Source organism: Gavialis gangeticus, unplaced genomic scaffold, assembly GCF_001723915.1.
Source record: "Gavialis gangeticus isolate Ggan-Ray unplaced genomic scaffold, GavGan_comp1, whole genome shotgun sequence".
Classification (NCBI taxonomy): domain Eukaryota; kingdom Metazoa; phylum Chordata; order Crocodylia; family Gavialidae; genus Gavialis; species Gavialis gangeticus.
In genome coordinates, this window is record NW_017728993.1 from 15,401,734 (window position 1) to 15,420,232 (window position 18,499).

Here is an 18,499-nt window from a genome sequence, read left to right on the forward strand (position 1 = left end):
ACCACCCTGCTGGAGCAGCAGTTGGCGACTTCTATTAAAACCCCCAGTCAAAGAAGAATCTTCCCTTCCCCTCCATGCCCAGCAGCACAACCCCTCCACTCCCTTTTACCCCTCTGCCCCACCCACTGCTGCCACTGTTCCCGTGTCCTCTCTTGGGCCAGGAGGTTGCAGAGCTCCTCCTGCCTTGCTCCATCTAGGCTGCACGGGGAGCTAGGCTCAGCAGCAGTGGTGGGAGGATTTTCCCCTTCGTGAGACTACTCCTGGGCTGGCAGGCAACACCCAGGGGACTGGGCAGAGAGGTGGATCCCACCCACTGCCACTGCTGCTGCTGTCCTGGCTGAGCCCAGCTCCCTGCAGAGCCCAACTGGAGTGGCCAGGAATGGCTCTGGAGCTGCCTTGCCCCAGAGGCAGGCAGGGGCAGCAGCAGTGGTGAGCAGGGGAGGAAGCAGAAGGGAGCAGGAAGGTGCTGCTGAGCACAGAGGAGAAGGGAGAGGGGAATTTGTACTTGCTTCCAGGACTGAAAAAGTCCCTGAGTGCTGCTCCTATGGCACGGTTGGCTGAAGGCGGGTGGGGGGCCTGCACCCCCTTTGGATCCACCCCATGTGGTACCATTTCCAAATCAACGTTCTCTACTTGCAGCTTAACATTTTTAGCTATTGTATTAATTTAGTAATTAGAAAAAAAGCTCGGTTGGGTTTTTTTGGCAAAGACAAAGTTTTCTGCAGACAGGAAATGACTTTTCCTCGGAAAACAAAAAATCACTTAATCCAAACACTTTCTCTTAAAAATACTTCTTGATGGACATTTTTTTTGGCCGTTTCTAGCTCTGGCAGTGCAGAGTTCACTTGACTGATATTATTTCATCAGAACCCAAAGCCAGATTGATACAGCCTGCTTGCTCTGAGTCCAAGCATCGAGCTGCACCCGCTCAGTCCGAGTCGAGGTCCCCCCCAGCTGGCACACGTGACTTAGAAAAGTCCTGAGCTCATGCCCTAGTGTCGTTATCTGGCATCCTGTCTCAGAGAGCCAGAGTGGCGCTTGGACATACCCTCAGGTCCCATGAGCCACTTCCTAATTTCTGTACTTGGGTGCCCATCAAGCACGATCCAGGGTTCAGGGCTTAACTTTCCGCCAAGTGTCCCACGCAGCATAGATGTATGCTTAGGTCACATTTCTGAAGGGCGTTCAGCAAGACCCTGGGATTAGCATAGCTCCTTTGAAGTTAGTGGTGCAACTCCAGGCTTATTCTAGAGCAGTGATTCTCAACCTCATTGCCATGGCACCTGGGGGTGCCTTGAGGTCCTTTCAAGGGTGCTGTGGGGTGCCACACAATGTTGGCTCTGTTAAGTGTATAAACACCATTCATAAGATAAACCCAGAGATTTCAAATAGGAATCCACAGTGCTGGAAACGTTTGGACCTGTTGTGATCTTCCTGAGTTCTTTGCGACAGGGGAAGTGCTGTATGATGTTCCTGCTCTCAAAAATCAAGTGAAAACGAAGAGCTGGCATTTTCCAAGCGTTGCCTTGAATCAAAGGGTTCCTTGAGTCTAAAAGAGATTCTCAATGGGTTCCTTGAGTCTAAAACAGCTGAGGACCACTGTCCTAGAGGAACTGAGACCAGGATCTGGTTTTGTTCCTGATTTAGGTTAAAAAAACCTTACTTTAATAAAAACCCAGTCACATCATTGAGCTGAGTAGAGGCATACTGCTATGAAATGTATTTGAGAGAGATTCAGAGGTTCTGAGTTTGATTGGAACGTAAACAGGGATAATGCCACTTACGTGAGATGCAAATTGTCCTTATTTGACAGATAACTTAGCCTTGTGTAACACGAACAGAGGGAGCGTGTGACTCATTTTTGTAGAGGTAGTGAGAGAATAGTTTAGACTTTCTGAAGTTGAATAACAAAATATTTGTTTAAACATTGGGCCTGTGTCCTGTTTTGCTTTCTTATTACTAGAGAGTTCTCCTCCGTTTCTTTGTTGCTTACCTTAAAATATCTACGATGTCAAGCCTGCTATTGCTAGATGACTCCCCGAGTATGTATTTTGAGAGTTCATAACACATTTTTTTCTGAATTCTCACACCTTAGTTGAAGGGTCAGGGTGCTGGATCTTTAACACAGATGTCCCTTCACGTTAGTTATTGACTATTTAAGTAGATTTAAAGCAAATAAGAAGGCTTGGCTTTAAATGACCTGAGTAAAAATCCCTTCCCTTTTCCAGTTTTCATTCTCGTTTATTGTCATCCATTCTACTGTTTTCCTAGTCATCAGTGAGTCTTCCAGGCTATATAGGACCTGCATTTCAAGGTTCATCTTCAAGATTTACCTGCTTCCCATAATCACTTGCTTTCCCCATTTTCATAGTCACGTTTGCCAAAAATCTGAACCGACTTCCAATTGAAGGCACTTGCAAAAGTTGGCGTCGGATTGTGGAGACGCAACGCTATTACTGTGCAGTAATTTACCTTTGTCTTCCCTCTGAACTGTTGTAAAAGATGGAGAAATGGCTGGCTGATCCTGCAGTAGGGACCATTATAGCTCCTGGCCGCTAGATGGCAAGAGAAACTGTTTGCATTGAACAGAGTTACCCCACAATGATGCTGACTGGGAGAGAAGACATAGCTGTTACATGGGTGTATCTTACAGGGTGTGTAATTACTCATTTCTCAAGGGATATTGCTTCCCTGGAATGGAGGGACTAACAGATATTAGGCTGTATGTTCTGCATCTACCCCATTTTGACCCTGATGTAGTCAAATTACTTCCATGCAAGCATGTGTCTGCACCCTCAGGTTGACTTTCATTGAGCAAGATCAAAGTTGAGCAACTTAGTGGCCCCCCGTGTGGATGACATAGCCTCCATCCATTGAAACCAAAGAGAGTTGGCAACCATCTGAGTTAAAAGCAGCTTCACTGTTAAACTGGGTTACTTAAATGGTAGCCATTCTAACAGTGGCTTTAACCCTATTAAAATTAAAGGGCAATTGCTGCCATTTAAAAAAAGTGAAAAACTTCTTAATTCTGCTCTTAATTGCTTCATTTCATGAAAAGCCTTAAAATTTGCAATACATTGATACCTCTGATAACATCATACATGACAGCTAACCAGTGCTGTGATGATGTAGGCTGGAATGTATTTAAGCATGAAAGAATGATAGAAATTAAATAGAAAGCTTGCAGTGTAAGCCCCACATCAGAGGTACTTTTGTTGAAGAGGTTTATGTAAGCTTGCAGATTTAATGGGCATTTTGCAAGAATTTCTCTGCCAGAAAGATTTTTTGGTAAAACATATTCAGTTAGCAGCAACAGCCCAATTTAGGATGGTATTTTACCATTGGAAAGACTGTGCTTTATGTTTACATGCTGTTCACGCTCAACGCTGAAAGAGATGTGAAAATCAGGCCATTGAGTTTGGGACCCTCTCCAGGCCTTCTGCACGATTCCCGACTCACGTGCCAAGCCATTAGAAATGGTCACTCTAGTTACACCATAGTCATTGCTTTATGAATATACTGTACCCCTTTTCAGTAACATTTTGAAGCAACTTCATGCTGATTGGCCTAAAGCCATTTTGCTTCGCCTTACAATTAGTCAAAATTCAACGCTTGGGAGACTGACATGTTGCTGAAAGCGGAAGTGGGGCAGTCACACACTCCGAAAAATTGCCAACAATACTTTTGTTCCATCCAAGCTAACAGTCGAATTGTTTTCAGCAGTAGATCAGAAAGTTTCTTAGCATGCCTTTCTGCTCCATTCAAGCCCCTCACTAACGTAGAGAAATCCTCTTGATTTGATTTACACCATGCGTGGCAGACTAGCAATGGATGGCTACTGGGTTTGTTGTCATTTTTGTCCAGGAATTAGGAAGACTGTGAGTGAAAGGCCACCAGAACTAGAACAAACAGCTTTCCCATTTCTCATGTCTTTCACCTGAGGATTTCGGAGTACTTTATACACAGGCATGAAGAAACACCCCGAGCTTAACATGCTTTTGAAGTAGGTAAATACTGAGTAAATGCAATTTTCCCCTCCCCGCAAGATGAAACAAGTCACCAGTTGTCACTGGTGCTCGACTTGTGTATGTGACCTCCCCCTTGGTTATGTAAATGTTTCTTCAAGTTGAAGGGCTTAATTTTGCTCTCTTGAGGTCAGTGGGAGTTTCACAATCATCAATAAGAAATGTGCATTTTCGGAAGTAAAGTACCTTGTACCTTCTTTATAAACATTTCCAGCGTTGATAGGAATTACATTTTCATGGACTAAGGAGCACAGACTTTCCCGTTCTGGATCCTCTTCTCTGCCATGCTCGCTTCTTTGGTGGTTGATATCTGATGGTTCAGTGGAAACCAAGACGGCTCCAAAACGTACCTGCCCAACAGGTCAGAGCAGGGGAGGGGAGGAGTCATTTGTATATATTACAGAAAAAATACTCTACGATTTAGACAAGGTCTTCCACACCATCCATAAGCCAGCTAGAAGTTTCTCTGGTGGCATTCGACTGCCATTGAAAACCTGAAGAATGTCACAGTAATACATGAATGATGAATCAAGTGACAATAAATAAAAACAGACTTCAGAAACCCCCATGTCAACATTTATCCTCGTTCATTTAAGAAAACAAAATAGAAACGACCCCAAACCATGAAACCTAAAAATGTAAAAAAAACCCTCTGCCATAAAAAGTAGATACTAAAGGAAACTATTATATTTTAATTTTTTTAAGCTACAATGTGAAATTAAAAATAGTCTCGTAATATAAAAAGAGAAATCATAGCAATAATTTATGGATACCAAGTTTTTCGGGCTTAGGTTTTGGTTCATTGTGAAACCCTCAGCTTTCTCTCCCGTTGCAGTTGCAAGAATTTGATGACGGGAGCCAAAACTGGGAACATATTGAGTAACGCGGATACAGAAGTTCTCTCTTCATTAGAAGCTTATGGGGTTTTTTTTTCCCCTCTCTCTCTCTCTCAGTGAATGGTGGATACAACCATTGCAATTTGATCTCCGAGAAGAAGAACATGATGGACATGGAGATGACAAATAGCTCGGTGCCTGTCTGTAGACAGAGTCTATTCATCCACACAGGAAATCCACTTACCCGAGACCACCCATTGTCTTGTGAGAGATTGCTCCATGTTGGTCAGCTGAATTTAACACACGCGGATACAAGGTATTGTTTCAGTTTTTATTGCCTCGTATACTTTACCCCTTGGGAGTGCTTCCTTGCTATAATCTTCTCCCCCGTAGTTTCCCTTCAGGTGCTGAACATGAGATCTCCTCTCCCGGGCCTGGTCTAGTGGCCTAACATTTGGATGAGCTCTTTGCCTTGTTTCACCTTGTCGTCCCTCCTCAGCTAAGCATTTCATGTCTCCCCTGAAGCTCTCTGACGGCATCTTGCTGCTACTACTCCATAACTCTGCCAGCTGGGGGCACTCGAAAGTCCATAGCAGCCTCCCTTGGAGTTTAATTATGGCTTTTCTATTGATGCAATTCCAGCATGCTCTGAAGGCCGTGAGCTTCTTGCCTTCTCTCACCTACCACCCATGGTGCTTCCAAGATGCAGCCTGGGAAATGGAGACGGTAGAGTGACTTCTAAACCGGCGTCTCCCATATGGCACTGTGATATGCCACCAGCAAACCTGCGGGACGCCTGCATGCTCTGAGTTTGTTAGAGGATGCACGGTGGCAATAGATGTTCCCATAGAGCTATAACCTGGGGATTTGCTCTGAAGGCCATAACACGAAAATTTGGGCTCTGCTTTTGATATACACACTATAGTTCAACCTACCATGAACAGATTTTTCTATTGAAATATTTGCCATAATTTAATTATATGAAAAGAGAACTCTATTGTTGTTGTTGTTGTTGTTGTTACAAATGTTAACATTACCAGATTTTAAACAAATATCCTAAACAGACCTCCATTGTGAATAGAAGTCTGCTATGAATTAAAAATCTGACTATCTATTTTAATTGCACTGTTTTTTGGCAAAGCTTTAGGATATGGTATGATCTTGACCTTTTGAAGAGCTAGCGCAAAGAAAAACTTCAATAAAGTTGCAACCATTATCTTCAATATTTGGAATAATTGCTGCTCTGTGCCTGGAACTATCAAATCCTGGTTTCCACAGGCACAGCAAAAGGAAATGTGGACTCCAGCTTAGTTAGGGAAATCTGGTTGTTTTGGATTTATTGTACATATTTATGCATTGTTTTTCTTTTTCATTTCCTAATGGTACAAAGCTATCTTTATTTCCAGGAATAAAAAAGATTTCATTGATATGACATGCAAGCGGAGGGAGCTTTTTATAGAAAAAAGGACCAGAGCACATTCATGCCAAATAACAAACATTTTGCTTTTGGTATCACAACTTTTATGATGCTTCTGCTTCATTTAAGTTCGCTCCATCCCAACCCTTTCGTGGCTCCGTGTGGGTTTGCAGTTATCGGGCTGGTTTTATTCTGTCAGTGAGGACAATTATGAAACAAAGATAATTATGGAAGGAGCAAACAAAAGGAGGAAGAGAGGACCCTGCTTAGATCTTTTTGAACCTTTTTGTAAAAACCATAATGAGGAAATGACAGATCCCTGCATACAGGGGATCACAGTACCACATTTAGAAATATGAACTCCTGCCATCGCTGTCTGAGGGAAGATTCCCAGAACAACATTGAGGATTGTGTGCAGCAGAACCTGAGAGGGCTGCTATTATGATAAAACAGCAGGTGACAGAGCTAATTTTGTCCCATTTGTCCTGCAACATGGCCTCCAATCTGCAGGTTTCACCATCCCCTGAGCAACTATTTAGAAGTATTTGGAAAGCCTCATAAAGTATGGCGTGGTCCCTTTCCTTCACGGACCGCTCGTCTGTCCGGCTGATCAGTCATCTCACTCTCCATTTGTACATCCAGCTGTTTCCACTGTTCTCATTTACGTCGGATTTACGCATAGTGTTAATGCCCCGTGTGGCTCCGTGAGCCTCCCCGACCGAGCGCAAGTACTCCCAGCTCAGGGAGTGCCGCCTGCTCAGACAGGCTGTAGAGCCAGGGCTGCTGTTTAGAGTGGGAGTGAAGATAAAGAGCACTTATTCTTAGTGCTATTATTTGTTTTTATATGTAGTGTCATAGTTGTACAAGGGCCTTACCCTGAGGGGTTGAAAATATGAGAACCCCATGTTGCACGGTGCCAAGTGATCTCAGCTGCCAGGAAAGACAGCGGGAGATTGAGGGAGTTCTGCACTTCTCTGGACATGGCTCCTTCCTAGGCAATGCATGGAGAAACAATGGCTCGCTGTGGGCAGGGCTGACTGAACTCTACACTGATCATTTTGGCCAGCTCCGATGTCTGATGCATAAGGGGAAACACAAATTCAGACCAGTTCTCTGGGTTAAACTTTGAATCCATGTATCAGCCCAGTTTGTACAGCCACAAAGAGACCCCAAACTAACATCCAGAGCCAACCCTAGGGGGTGTGGGGCCCTAGTGGGGGGTGGGGAACCCCCATAACACTGCGCAGGGCTGTGGCACCCCCCAAAAGGGGGAGGAGTGGGGTCTCCTTGCTTCTTCTGCAGCGTGGGGCTGAGCTGCCAGGTCCAGGCGGGCCTCACAGGGGGGACCATGGCCGCTCTGCCCAGCTTCGCAGGGCCCCCCCCGCAAAGCACGGGGCCTGGGGCAGTCCCTAGGGACGGCCTGCAAATGTCTTTGCCACAAACATACATTCTGCTCAGGGTTTGGTGAGATGAATGGCTTCTGCTGCTTTTCTCAATGCACTGAAATACATTTTTCCCCCAGCTCTTCCCTGACTCATTTTTCTCAGGCACTGTGTTTTAATGATGACTGCATTCATCCAGGAATCATGTCTCCTCTTCTCATTGCTCTCCCACAGCTGAGTTAATAGCTTTTAAGTTGCCACTAGAGATGCGTATGGTGGACTGGAGAAGCCCTAGTATCTGCACTGTGACCACTGGCCTCGGTGTACCGCTCAGTTAGATAGCTCATTCTCAGGCGCGGAAAACCTCCTCCCTCATTGGGCTTTCAGTTCTCTGTGTAAAACCAGAAAAGGTGCAGAGCACAGCATCCTCCAGGTTCTTACAACTGTCAGCGATCACAAGTGGCCAGCTTAAAAAAGAAATCAAAGATGTGTACAGGGGGGACCAACATTCTTGACAGGTGTGCCATAAAGTAGTCCTGCACTCTCCCTGCGTGCCACCCTAATTCTCTTTCCCTGCCCAATCTGCTGCTCTGCTTTTTACTTCCTGCCCTGTGTTTCCTACCTGCTCTGCTTTCTGCTTCCCGCCGTTGTGCTGCCTGTCCCCTGGTCTGCTGCGTGCCATGCACAGAGTCTGCTTGTGCTACTTGTGGCATGTGGTGCTACAGGTTGGCCACCCCTGGTTTAGTAGTAACTTGGAGGTGTCAAAACCCCTGTTTTGTTGGGAGCCTGTTTCAGAAGCTGCATCACTCCTGGCATGGTGCCAGAGCCCTCAGTCTTTGGCTGTGCTTTTCCTTTACAGTGGGAGTGTCTACACGTGCATTTATGCCGGTTTAAATTTACTGCGCAGTACATTACTGTTCGGTAAGCGGGAGTAGGCCGGCACCTACACATGCAGGCATTAAAGCATAATGCTGCATGTGGACTGACTTGGGACTAAAGTTAGTCCTAAGTCAGTCCACATGCACACTGTTACTGCACAGTAAGGCATCTACACGTGCATTACTGTGCAGTAACTAATGGGGTATAAATTTTATACCTGCATGATACAGGTATCACATTTATGCTCAAGCTGGCATACGTCGCCATATTTACTGTGTAGTAAATCTGCACGTGTAGACATGCCCAGTGAGCACTTTAAAAAGGACCAGTACCCAATCTGTACATAAGCCCACTGGGGAAGGGAGGGGGAAAGCCCCACTGGCACTAGCACTATTCCATTTAATGCAAGATGGATCAACCCAGTTTCAAACCCCCCAGCACTGTCCCTGCCACATTCCCCCTGCTTGTTGCCACCTCTGTCCCTTTGTTCTGCCTCTTTCATTTGCTTGGCAGTAGGGTTTTGGTCCCTGATTGGGATGCCCAGACAGAGTAGCACTACGTCTTTGTGGAGCAGGGCTCCTGGCATCCCATCTCCGCATCTTCACCTGCTTAGTCAAACTTCATCTCTTTCACTCCAATCTAGGTTCCCTGCACCTGAGAAGAAGGGAACAGGATCGGTCCAAGAAGGCATGGCTGCATAGCAAGTGCAGATACATTGCATACATGCCACTTTATAGTTGAAAACTTCAGCACTCCAAAAAGCCAGGAAGTGAAAATAATGCCGAATTCCTATATCAGTGGCCTCATTTACACAAGACGCTAACTGTGCAGTTGTTACTGTGCAGTAGTTTAGTACATGCATACACAAGTACAAAATAACTGCGCAGGAATACCCCCTAATGGCTTTTTGGTGATGCTGACTGTGCAGTAGCGTCTCATCATGTTTCGTGCCATGCGACGCTACTGTACAGTAGTAACGAGCTACCGTGCCGTCAGCGTCTCGTGTAGGCGTGGCCAGTGTTAACTCCTTCACCGGCTGGGCAGTTTATATAACTTGGTCCATATAGAAAGCTATGATTCTCATAACAGATTCTGTTACAGAACTTCGTATTCAAATCCAGTTCAGTGGGTACAAGTGTGTGTTACATTATTATACGTAATAATTAATAAATATTACATAAGCAGAGCCTTTGTGAAAGAGGGCTGCAGGGATGGAAGTGTGAATACGTTATGTGCTCATGCTCGTTCTCTCTTTCTCCCTCTCAATTGAAATAATTCAACTCAATCTTCCTTGTGTTTCCCTTTAGAAATCACACTGCAGAGTACATTGTGCTGGAGATGGTGTGCTGTAAAGGCTTTCTAATAATGAGTTTAAGACAGCAGGAATGCTGTGCAAAGCTACGTGCAGGCCATCCCAGACAAGTGCCAATGAAATGCTCCATCATATATTTTGCTTATGCCACATATTTTACAGACATGTGGTTTTAGAAGTGTTAAAAAATGCATTAGGCCCATTTTTTCAACCTTGCCATCTGTTAAACCAGGTGCTTTAGTTTACTATGAAACCAACGGTGCAAACCTAGAGAGAGAAAATTATAACTAATGGATTATGGAAGCCATTGAAATGATTAAAAACAGTATTCTTAAAGCAGCAGAGCCAACGGTTCGAGATCTAAATAGTGGGGAATTGAGGTTCTTGAGTGGGACTAAACTCTTTAAAATAAGTACGAATGGTCCACAAGATATAAGATTGGAAGAAAACCATCAAAACTAGAAAACTGAATAGTACCAGCCCTGAGGCATAGATTACTTTTTATTTTTTGACAAAATGCTACATTTTCTGCAAAAGAGAAACTTCCTTGGGGATGGGTTTTCTTTTAATGGATAGCTGTTTAAAGGCTAACTGTAGAAATATTCCCAGCAAAGAGGGATTAGTGGGGAAAGTAGAGGTGAATTAGCCACAGATGTAGGATACATGCAGTTTATTTGATGGTGCTGCAATTTGTCACGTGGATGTTTGCATCACAGCTATGGTACGGCAGCTCCATGCAGAATTCCTTACCAGTACCTAGCTGCCTCTGTATGCCATTGATACAAATGTTGCTCACATTGGGCACGCCTACTCGAGCACCTGACTGTGCAGGTGTTACTGCGCAGTCATTTAGTACTTGCTTAAGTACTCCATTTCCCCATCTGGAGAGATCCAGTCCCTGGCCTCTTGATTACCCAAATCCCACATGAACTCTGGGAATACTAGGGAATACCTGCTAATCCTGAGGAGGTAGACAAAGTGGTATCTGCTAGGATAAACATTTATAATAGAGAAAACCTGCTTTGAAGTGTAAGCCAATGTCTAATTTCCTAGAAACAAATGCGAGGAAGAAACTTTCCCTCTGAGCAGGTCATCCCAAAATTGTTTCTTCTGGAGGTTTTTAAGCCCTGTCTTCTTTGAAACACCTGATATTGGATGCAGGATTTGGCAGGTCGTTCACCTGATCTGATAACGACCTAGCTCTGTGTTTCTATGCTCCTGGCTGGCTCTACTTTGTTACCTAAAGCCTGGCTTCCCAATAGGGTCAGGATGTGTCAGGGTGTGACACACAGCACACGTATCCTTCTCATAGCACCAAATGAGAAAGACAGAAGGTGGCACCTTCGTGACTTGTTCACAGACACACGAGTGTTCGTAGGCAGCAGCCTACGTCAGGTGCTAGGAGTGGGCTGGCAGCAAGAAAAGATTTTCTGTAGATGAACAAGAGACAAGGAGAGGCAACACTGTTAAGAGGGGTACGCAGCAGAGCGATTAAATCAGTTAAAATGAACAAGGCAGTTTAACACCTAGAGCAGGGGCCGGCAATTATTTGGTGGGAGGGCCGCTTATTGAGTTTTGGCAAGCCATTGAGGGCCGCGTGACAGGCAGCCAGGGGCAGATAAATATTAATTTTCTAAATTTTTTAGGGGCCCTGCGGGCCAGATAGAATGGCCTGGCAGGCCGCATCCGGCCCCCAGACTGCATTTTGCCCACCCCTGTCCTAGAGGGACCACATAGTAAGCAACTAATCCAGGTAACAGTCTTGTTGAAACTAGAATTAATACAATCCAATCTGTGGATGATTTCTTGGGGAAGGGATTGAACATCACAGGTTTCAGGCTACCAGCACGGGTGTCTTCATATATAGTTGACAGTTGTCCTGGTTATTTCCTCCTTTCCCTTTTATTTTTAGTTGATTAATGTCCTCAAATTCCTTGTGAGTTGAAAAATTAGGAATTTAATGAAGAAGAATGTCTCTTTTTAAACTATCAGGTATCCAGGTTGTAGCTGTATTGGTCTGGAGGAAAAGGTCATCAGGACTCATAGTAGAGATGATAACTTTTATTAGGCCAACAAGATTTTTGCAAAAACAGTTCTTTAATGGCAAGCTTTCAGGCACAAACACCCTTCATCAGGCATTGGAGAAAAGATTGTAAAAGTTCTCCTGGGTAGAAACGAAAGTTCATTCAGTTCAGCTATGAACAGACTGCCCAGAGGAGTTTTCCACCTATTGACTCCTCTGTGAAATCCTATTAAACATGAACTTTCATTTCTACCCAGGAGAACTTTTACAATCTTTACTCCAATGCCTGATGAAGGGTGTTTGTGCCCAAAAGCTTGCCATTAAAGAACTGTTTTTGCAAAAATCTTGTTGGTCTAATAAAAGATATCACCTCTACTACGAGTCCTTATTCTCTTTAAAGTACAAACAAAACCAGCTCAGCCATGTTTCAGTTACCCAAAGGAAACACATGCTTTGACTAAAACACTCATTTGAACAATTAAAAAACAACACGGCTTTAAATGTGATGCTTTTTGCTACTATTTGACCCAGCCTGTACCTGGATTGGTGAGTTGTCCGTAGCAGTGGAGGCCAAGTTGTCTGTATGTCACATAACCTGCTGGGTAAAATGAATGAGAGACGTGTAAAATGATGCTGTCTTTACAGGGTTGCAGAGGAGGAATCGCCGACTGTCTTAAGGTAATTGCTGCAAGAAGCCGATGGCCTACGGTAGAGATTAAGCGGTTCTCTTCTCAAGGGTTTCATAAATGTTGTATCGCGTATGAAAATCGTAAATTGTGTGGCAGTCAGTGACGTTTAACGAAACTGTATTCCAGGTCTCCCAGGTTTCAGGACTCGGTAGATTCTCCCACTTCGTGCATGAATGGAAGTCACCCCGCTCAGCACATTAAGCAAGAGTGCCCAAGTGATTATAAGGTCCTATCGGAGGCTGCAGCACATAGGAGGATTACCGAGGGAATGGAGCTCAGAGGCTCTGGTAGTCTGCATCCCGAACTAGACCTAATGAATAATAGCTTGACAAATTCACTTTCTTCCTACTTGTTTAATAATGAACATAGCTCCTCCCTGGGTCCATTGTCACTTGGCAGCCCCCAGCACTCAGCCCGGCTCCAATCAAGCAACCTGAAGAAGAGATGCATCTCTGTTGTGCCGTCTTCAGCTGAAGGAATTGATATTACAGCTATCATCCATACGTCGCAGACGTCATTGGTCACCTGCGTGAATGGGCTGCGGACTAATTCAGCTGGCATTTCCTTTCATCCCGTGGAGATCAGTCACCACAGTGCTCAGAAATCCTCTCGCCCCCAGCCCTGCTCCCAGCCTGGGAACCCGTGCAGCGTTCCCTCCCCTCCAGCATGTCTTGTATCTATTTCCACTGAATGTGACAGAGGTGACTGCGATCAGCTACAAATGCAGCAAACGGAGGAAAATGCAAGCCTCAGCCTTATGATGAACGGCACCAGCATTCCTCCGCAAGACGTCCCCTCGCACGGCAGCCAGAAGGTGAGTTTCCTAAAGCAAGAACCGGCCGACGATTACTCCTCCGCGACAGAGCTCTTTCGGCATCACCAGGGCCTGCCGCCACCGTACCACTTGCACCAGCAGCTAAGCCAGGCTCAAGGGACGCTGCCTCATTTGCACGGCTCCATGTCTCCCAAGTCCCTTCAACCCAGCGAAGGGGACGAGCAGGAGGTCGGCAGCGGCAAACAGGCCTGTCGGTGGATTGACTGCAATGCCACGTACGACCAACAAGACGAACTGGTCAGACACATAGAAAAGACGCACATTGACCAGCGGAAAGGAGAGGACTTTACTTGCTTCTGGGCTGGCTGCGTCCGTCGGTATAAGCCGTTCAATGCTCGCTACAAATTGCTGATTCATATGAGGGTTCATTCTGGAGAAAAACCAAACAAGTGCATGGTAAGTCTGGAATATATTTGTTTGACTAGAAACACGCTCCTCTGCTCTTTCCCTCTTTTTCTTGAGCGTTATTCCAATCTAATTATTGTACTTTCCTGTAACATAGTCAGCAATAGTGCTAAGGAGAACCGGAGACTTAATCTGCAAGAAAATGTTTTTGTAATAAATATTGTAGCTCTTGGAAAAGAGACTCCGTTCCTTTATAAGAAAGCTTACCGTTTAATACAATGGTTTATTTTTTTTTAATATTCATTAAAGCATTAATAAAATGATGATCAAAGCAGGCAGCAGCCATTTAATGTAAAACAAGAGTCATTGAGCCCCGGGTGACATTTTTAATCAAGAAACATAAAACACATCTAATGAAATTCTTTTCATTCCTCCAGCTCCACAATAACCCATGGAGTTATGAGTGCAAAAGTTTGCCATGGCAGTTGGAGAAAGAAAAAGGACCTTATTAAGAGTTTAGAATGGTTAAAAAAAAAAGTTAATGAGATTTCCCAAAGCTTATATTCCTTTTTTTAATTTACAAAATAGAGATTTTTTTTTTCCCCATGAAAACTATTGTTCTCCTCTGCGCACGCAGATGAAAACAACATCCTCATTTCAAAAAGGAGGTTCCTGGGTGGGGACAGCTCCATCTCTGCACATGCACGCTATATTAACAATGTAGCCAAATTAGAGTAAAAAATAATGTTGTCCAGTTGAAGCAGTGATGATATAAGGCCCTGATACAATGACACAGAGACGGGCAAGTTTGACAGGAGCGTCTAAACAGAGCTCTGACACTGGTTTCTTTGCTGATACCTTAACCCGAAAAATCAAAGAAATCATTGCACCGAAACATTAGAGCTGCCCGTTGAAATCCCCCAGCATCAATTTTCATTGTTTTAATAGCAAAAAATTACAATGAGCAAAATCCTTCAGAAGTTTAGGCAAGAATGAATGCTATTTTGGCAAGCCTGGGTTTTCTACAAAAAAGAAAAGAAAAAGTTGTTTATAAGACAAACTGCTATTCTGTGTTGGCTCATGAGACCTTATCAAATGTTAATGATAGCGTGGACAGTAGGAAAAGCAAAATGCAGCATTTCTTGTTTTGCTAGCGGTACCCTTAAAAACGTCTCATTTGTCTTGGTCTCTGAGTGATGCTACTTTCATAGTTGCCTTAATTAAATTAATTACATTATTCCAATTAAAACTGGAAATGTATCATCATCTGCCTGAGAAATCATGACCTACCTGGCTGAGAGAGGAATAGTTTGAAGAGTGATCCCTCTGTCAGTCAGATTTAGTGAGCAGGAGTTCTGCTACAGGTTTTATAAGTAGTACAAAAATACTTTTTGCTGAAGTAGAGAGGAATTTAAATGACTTACAGTTATTGCCATACGGGTTAGAAGAATAATGAAAACTCCCTTCTTACAAATAAAATGTTAAAGGAACTACCAAAGCATATGGGTTAGGCAGAGAAGCTGGCCTTATGTCTAGTTTTATCACTTGCAAAGAAAGAAAAACAATCTTTACTCCTCATTTCTCCCATGCTTTTTTAATCACGAGGCTGAAAGAGAAGCATTTTTTGATCATTTGAAGGAAATGGATAGAGAGGGGAAACCTGCTTAGTGATGAAAGATATGGTGGAGAGTCCACGGAGCTGAAAAAGCCTCTTTTCCATTTCTCTGTGGTACGTATTTGGCAGCTATTGTATAGCAGATTTCTAATGTTACATTCCCATTCAGCATTTCTTTAGGAGTCTGCATCTAGGAGGGATGTTAGGTCATGTAACATTTTAGCAAAAGTTGAAAATGTCCTCCTTTCAGTTATGATGGTCTGTATTAAATGATAAGCTATTGATCGCGTCTCAAGATTTAATGAGACCTGTGTATCTGATACGGTGGAGAGCATGGGCTGCACATGTATATAGTCTTGGTGTGTAACTATATAAAGGCTTGTTTCGTTCCAGCTGACCATCTAACCACTCCACAGCTCTGAATGCCCCAATCAGAATTAAATGTGTATCATCACAGAATTAGTAGTTAACTCCTCCCTAGCCATAACAAAGAAGGGCGCCCTGGGGAGGGACACCATATAATAATCAATGAGACAGGAAACAAAGTAAAACTAGATGTCTGCAAGCACATTAAAAGGTGCATTTTCCTTTCGAGTCTAGTTTTCTGCCATTGAAAATGCTGGAGCGAGATCTCAGGCCACAAAATGTCCCCTTGGGCTAAGTACAGACAGTCAAAAAGCCCAGTGCTGAATTGATTCAATCTTTGCAGGTTAGTCTAAACTACATAGTTTGAACCAACAGGTGAACAGACATTCATTTTTGATTCTGGAAATGCAGCCACATGTCTGCAGTGGCCCAGGCTGAAAGGGAAGGGAGTTGCAAGAGCACATCTCCCTGCTTGGCTGGATCAAACAGTTTGGGCCAAGGCTAGCCCACCCACCCTGCAAGGAGATGCAAAGCATCCTGGGATGCTGGGGGATTGTGAGTCAACTTGAAGCTAGAAGGGATCTGGGACAGAAGTTCAATAAACAGATTTAAACTAAATCAGTTATGTTTGATACTACCTCCATCCACGTTTATTTTAAACCATTTCCAGCCAATTTGAAAGCAGTTTATGTGTACTGAACTTCTGTTGTGTTACAGATTTGAACTGGTTTCTGATTACTTATACGGGTTGATGTGTAATTTCTGCCTGTAGCCATGAAGTTATCAATATCAAACAGGGATTATTCGCCTACTAAGCTACACCCCATTTTTTAGAACTGTTGCTGTGTAGTGCTTCCTTTGTGGTAGAGTATTGCTGCGTCATTTTAAACAATTGAGTATCCAGAGATGCTGTAATAATTGTGGTGTGTAAAATCGTACGGTACCTCTATTTGGGTCTATTGAGGTCTTGTGGGGGGGGGGGTTGTTTTTGTTTTGCAGCTGTTTTAGAAACTTTAAATCTCTGGGTAATTACGCTGAAAATGTTCTTCCCTTGCTTCCGGTAGTCAGTGGTGCACACTTGTGCTTCATGCATTTTTATTTTCTGTTTTTTTTCCCCTTGCTAACTAGGTAGTGAAACTGGTCAGGGGCTAACAGCAAGTAGCACTCCACCCACATACATAAAAGCTCTCTTCCATGTAAAATTATTAATTTCTTATGACAGGCTTTGCTACTATGTACTGTAATAGACAAAGGAATTTTGGAATTCAAGCTACTTGAGAACAGGAAATACATGAGACATTTTGATTGAAAAGTAAATGGTCCACTAAAACTGAAGTTAATCCTTTTATTATCTTTCCAACAGCAGTTTCCACAATACTTTCATGAGGTAAGGCTTCCTCTGGTCCAACTGTAACACTCTCATCATTACAGCTGGCTTAAATTTAGCTAGCATGCTTCCTTCTCTACTACAGACAGTTGAAAGGAAAAACAGTATCTGCAATAAAGGCCCGACTGACATTTTGGGTTGTTCTCGTGCTTTCTGTGTTTTGTTGCCAAAATCCGAGTATTCTGTTTTCATATTCTGTTAAATATTCTAATTAAGTGGTGCCTTCTCTTCATTGTGTGTCTTGGGTTTGATTTTTTTTTTCCTTGGGCTCTGCAAGTAGTCTCAAGGAAACTACCTAATCTCTCTGCAATATCCTGTTATGTTTCATACTTAACTCATGTTATTTTAGTTTTATTAAATTTGAAGTTCATCTGCATTATAATCAAAAATATATCCAAGAAAAATAATGATGCAATGCCTTTAAGACTTTAACTATTGAAGATTAATTTCATGCTTTTTTAGATTTGATGTCCCAGACAATTGGAATTTTGATTGTCTGAGACAGCAAAAATTAGCAAGCTTAAACGGCTTTCATTTAAAAAATGTTTCTCATGGCTGCATCTTCGGCGATCTTTCAGGATTACCAGCGCTCTGGTGTATGGAGTACCAGCGGTTCCTAAATATCATGCGCTCACCTCAAGTCCATTTGCAAATATAAAGACATAGTTAGCCATGCAGCCCGTTTTGGGCTTATGATTATATAATGTGGACACAGTTATACACCTGCAAATCATTTCTTTCATCATCTCGTGCACTGTGGCAGCTTCATAAATAATAGAAAGCAAACCTGCCATTGCTGTGTGCTTACACCTTCGGGGAACTCACAGTTCAGACTTGAGTAACTGAGGGTGAAGATACACATTTTTACTTAGGCACTTTATATTTCGAGAAACCGGACGTCATAACTATCACGATACCTGCATGAACTGCCAAGGATAACATCGTGATATGCAGCCTGGCTATCATTCATAATCATCTCTAAAGGGAACCTCTCTCAAAGAAACAAATTGTGCTACCTCCCAGTTTTAACGCTTGCCTGTGTCCTTTCCTCCCTGCGTTATTCACGCCTGCTTGTTATAGCTTGGTCCTGCAAGTCCTTGGAGTAGACACTCTTTTCATAGTTTCATAGTTTCTAGGGTAGGAAGGGACCTGAGCAGATCATCTAGTCCGACCCCCTGCCATGGCAGGAAGAGCACTGGAGTCAAATGACCCCAGTAAGGTGGTCATCCAACCTCCTCTTAAAAACCCCCAGGGTGGGAGCCTGCACCACCTCACTTGGAAGCTGGTTCCAGACCCTAGCCGCCCTGACCGTGAAGTAGCGCCTCCTGATGTCCAACTTAAACCTTCCCTCCGCCAGCTTGTGACCATTGTTCCTGGTCACTCCTTGC

The 18,499-nt window shown here is 43.7% G+C and overlaps 1 protein-coding gene across 2 annotated transcripts in view; it reads left to right on the plus strand.

The window, feature by feature from the left end:
* The first annotated feature begins 4,983 nt into the window (after positions 1-4,983).
* The window catches only part of GLIS1 (GLIS family zinc finger 1), a 219,988-nt gene continuing 206,472 nt past the window's right edge, over positions 4,984-18,499 (plus strand). For both annotated transcript variants that reach the window (XM_019501277.1, XM_019501278.1), the window contains exons 1-2: positions 4,984-5,177; positions 12,690-13,794. In XM_019501277.1, the coding sequence (XP_019356822.1) occupies positions 5,026-5,177; positions 12,690-13,794 (1,257 nt within the window). In that variant the 5' untranslated portion in view covers positions 4,984-5,025. The remainder of the gene's footprint in view (positions 5,178-12,689; positions 13,795-18,499) is intronic.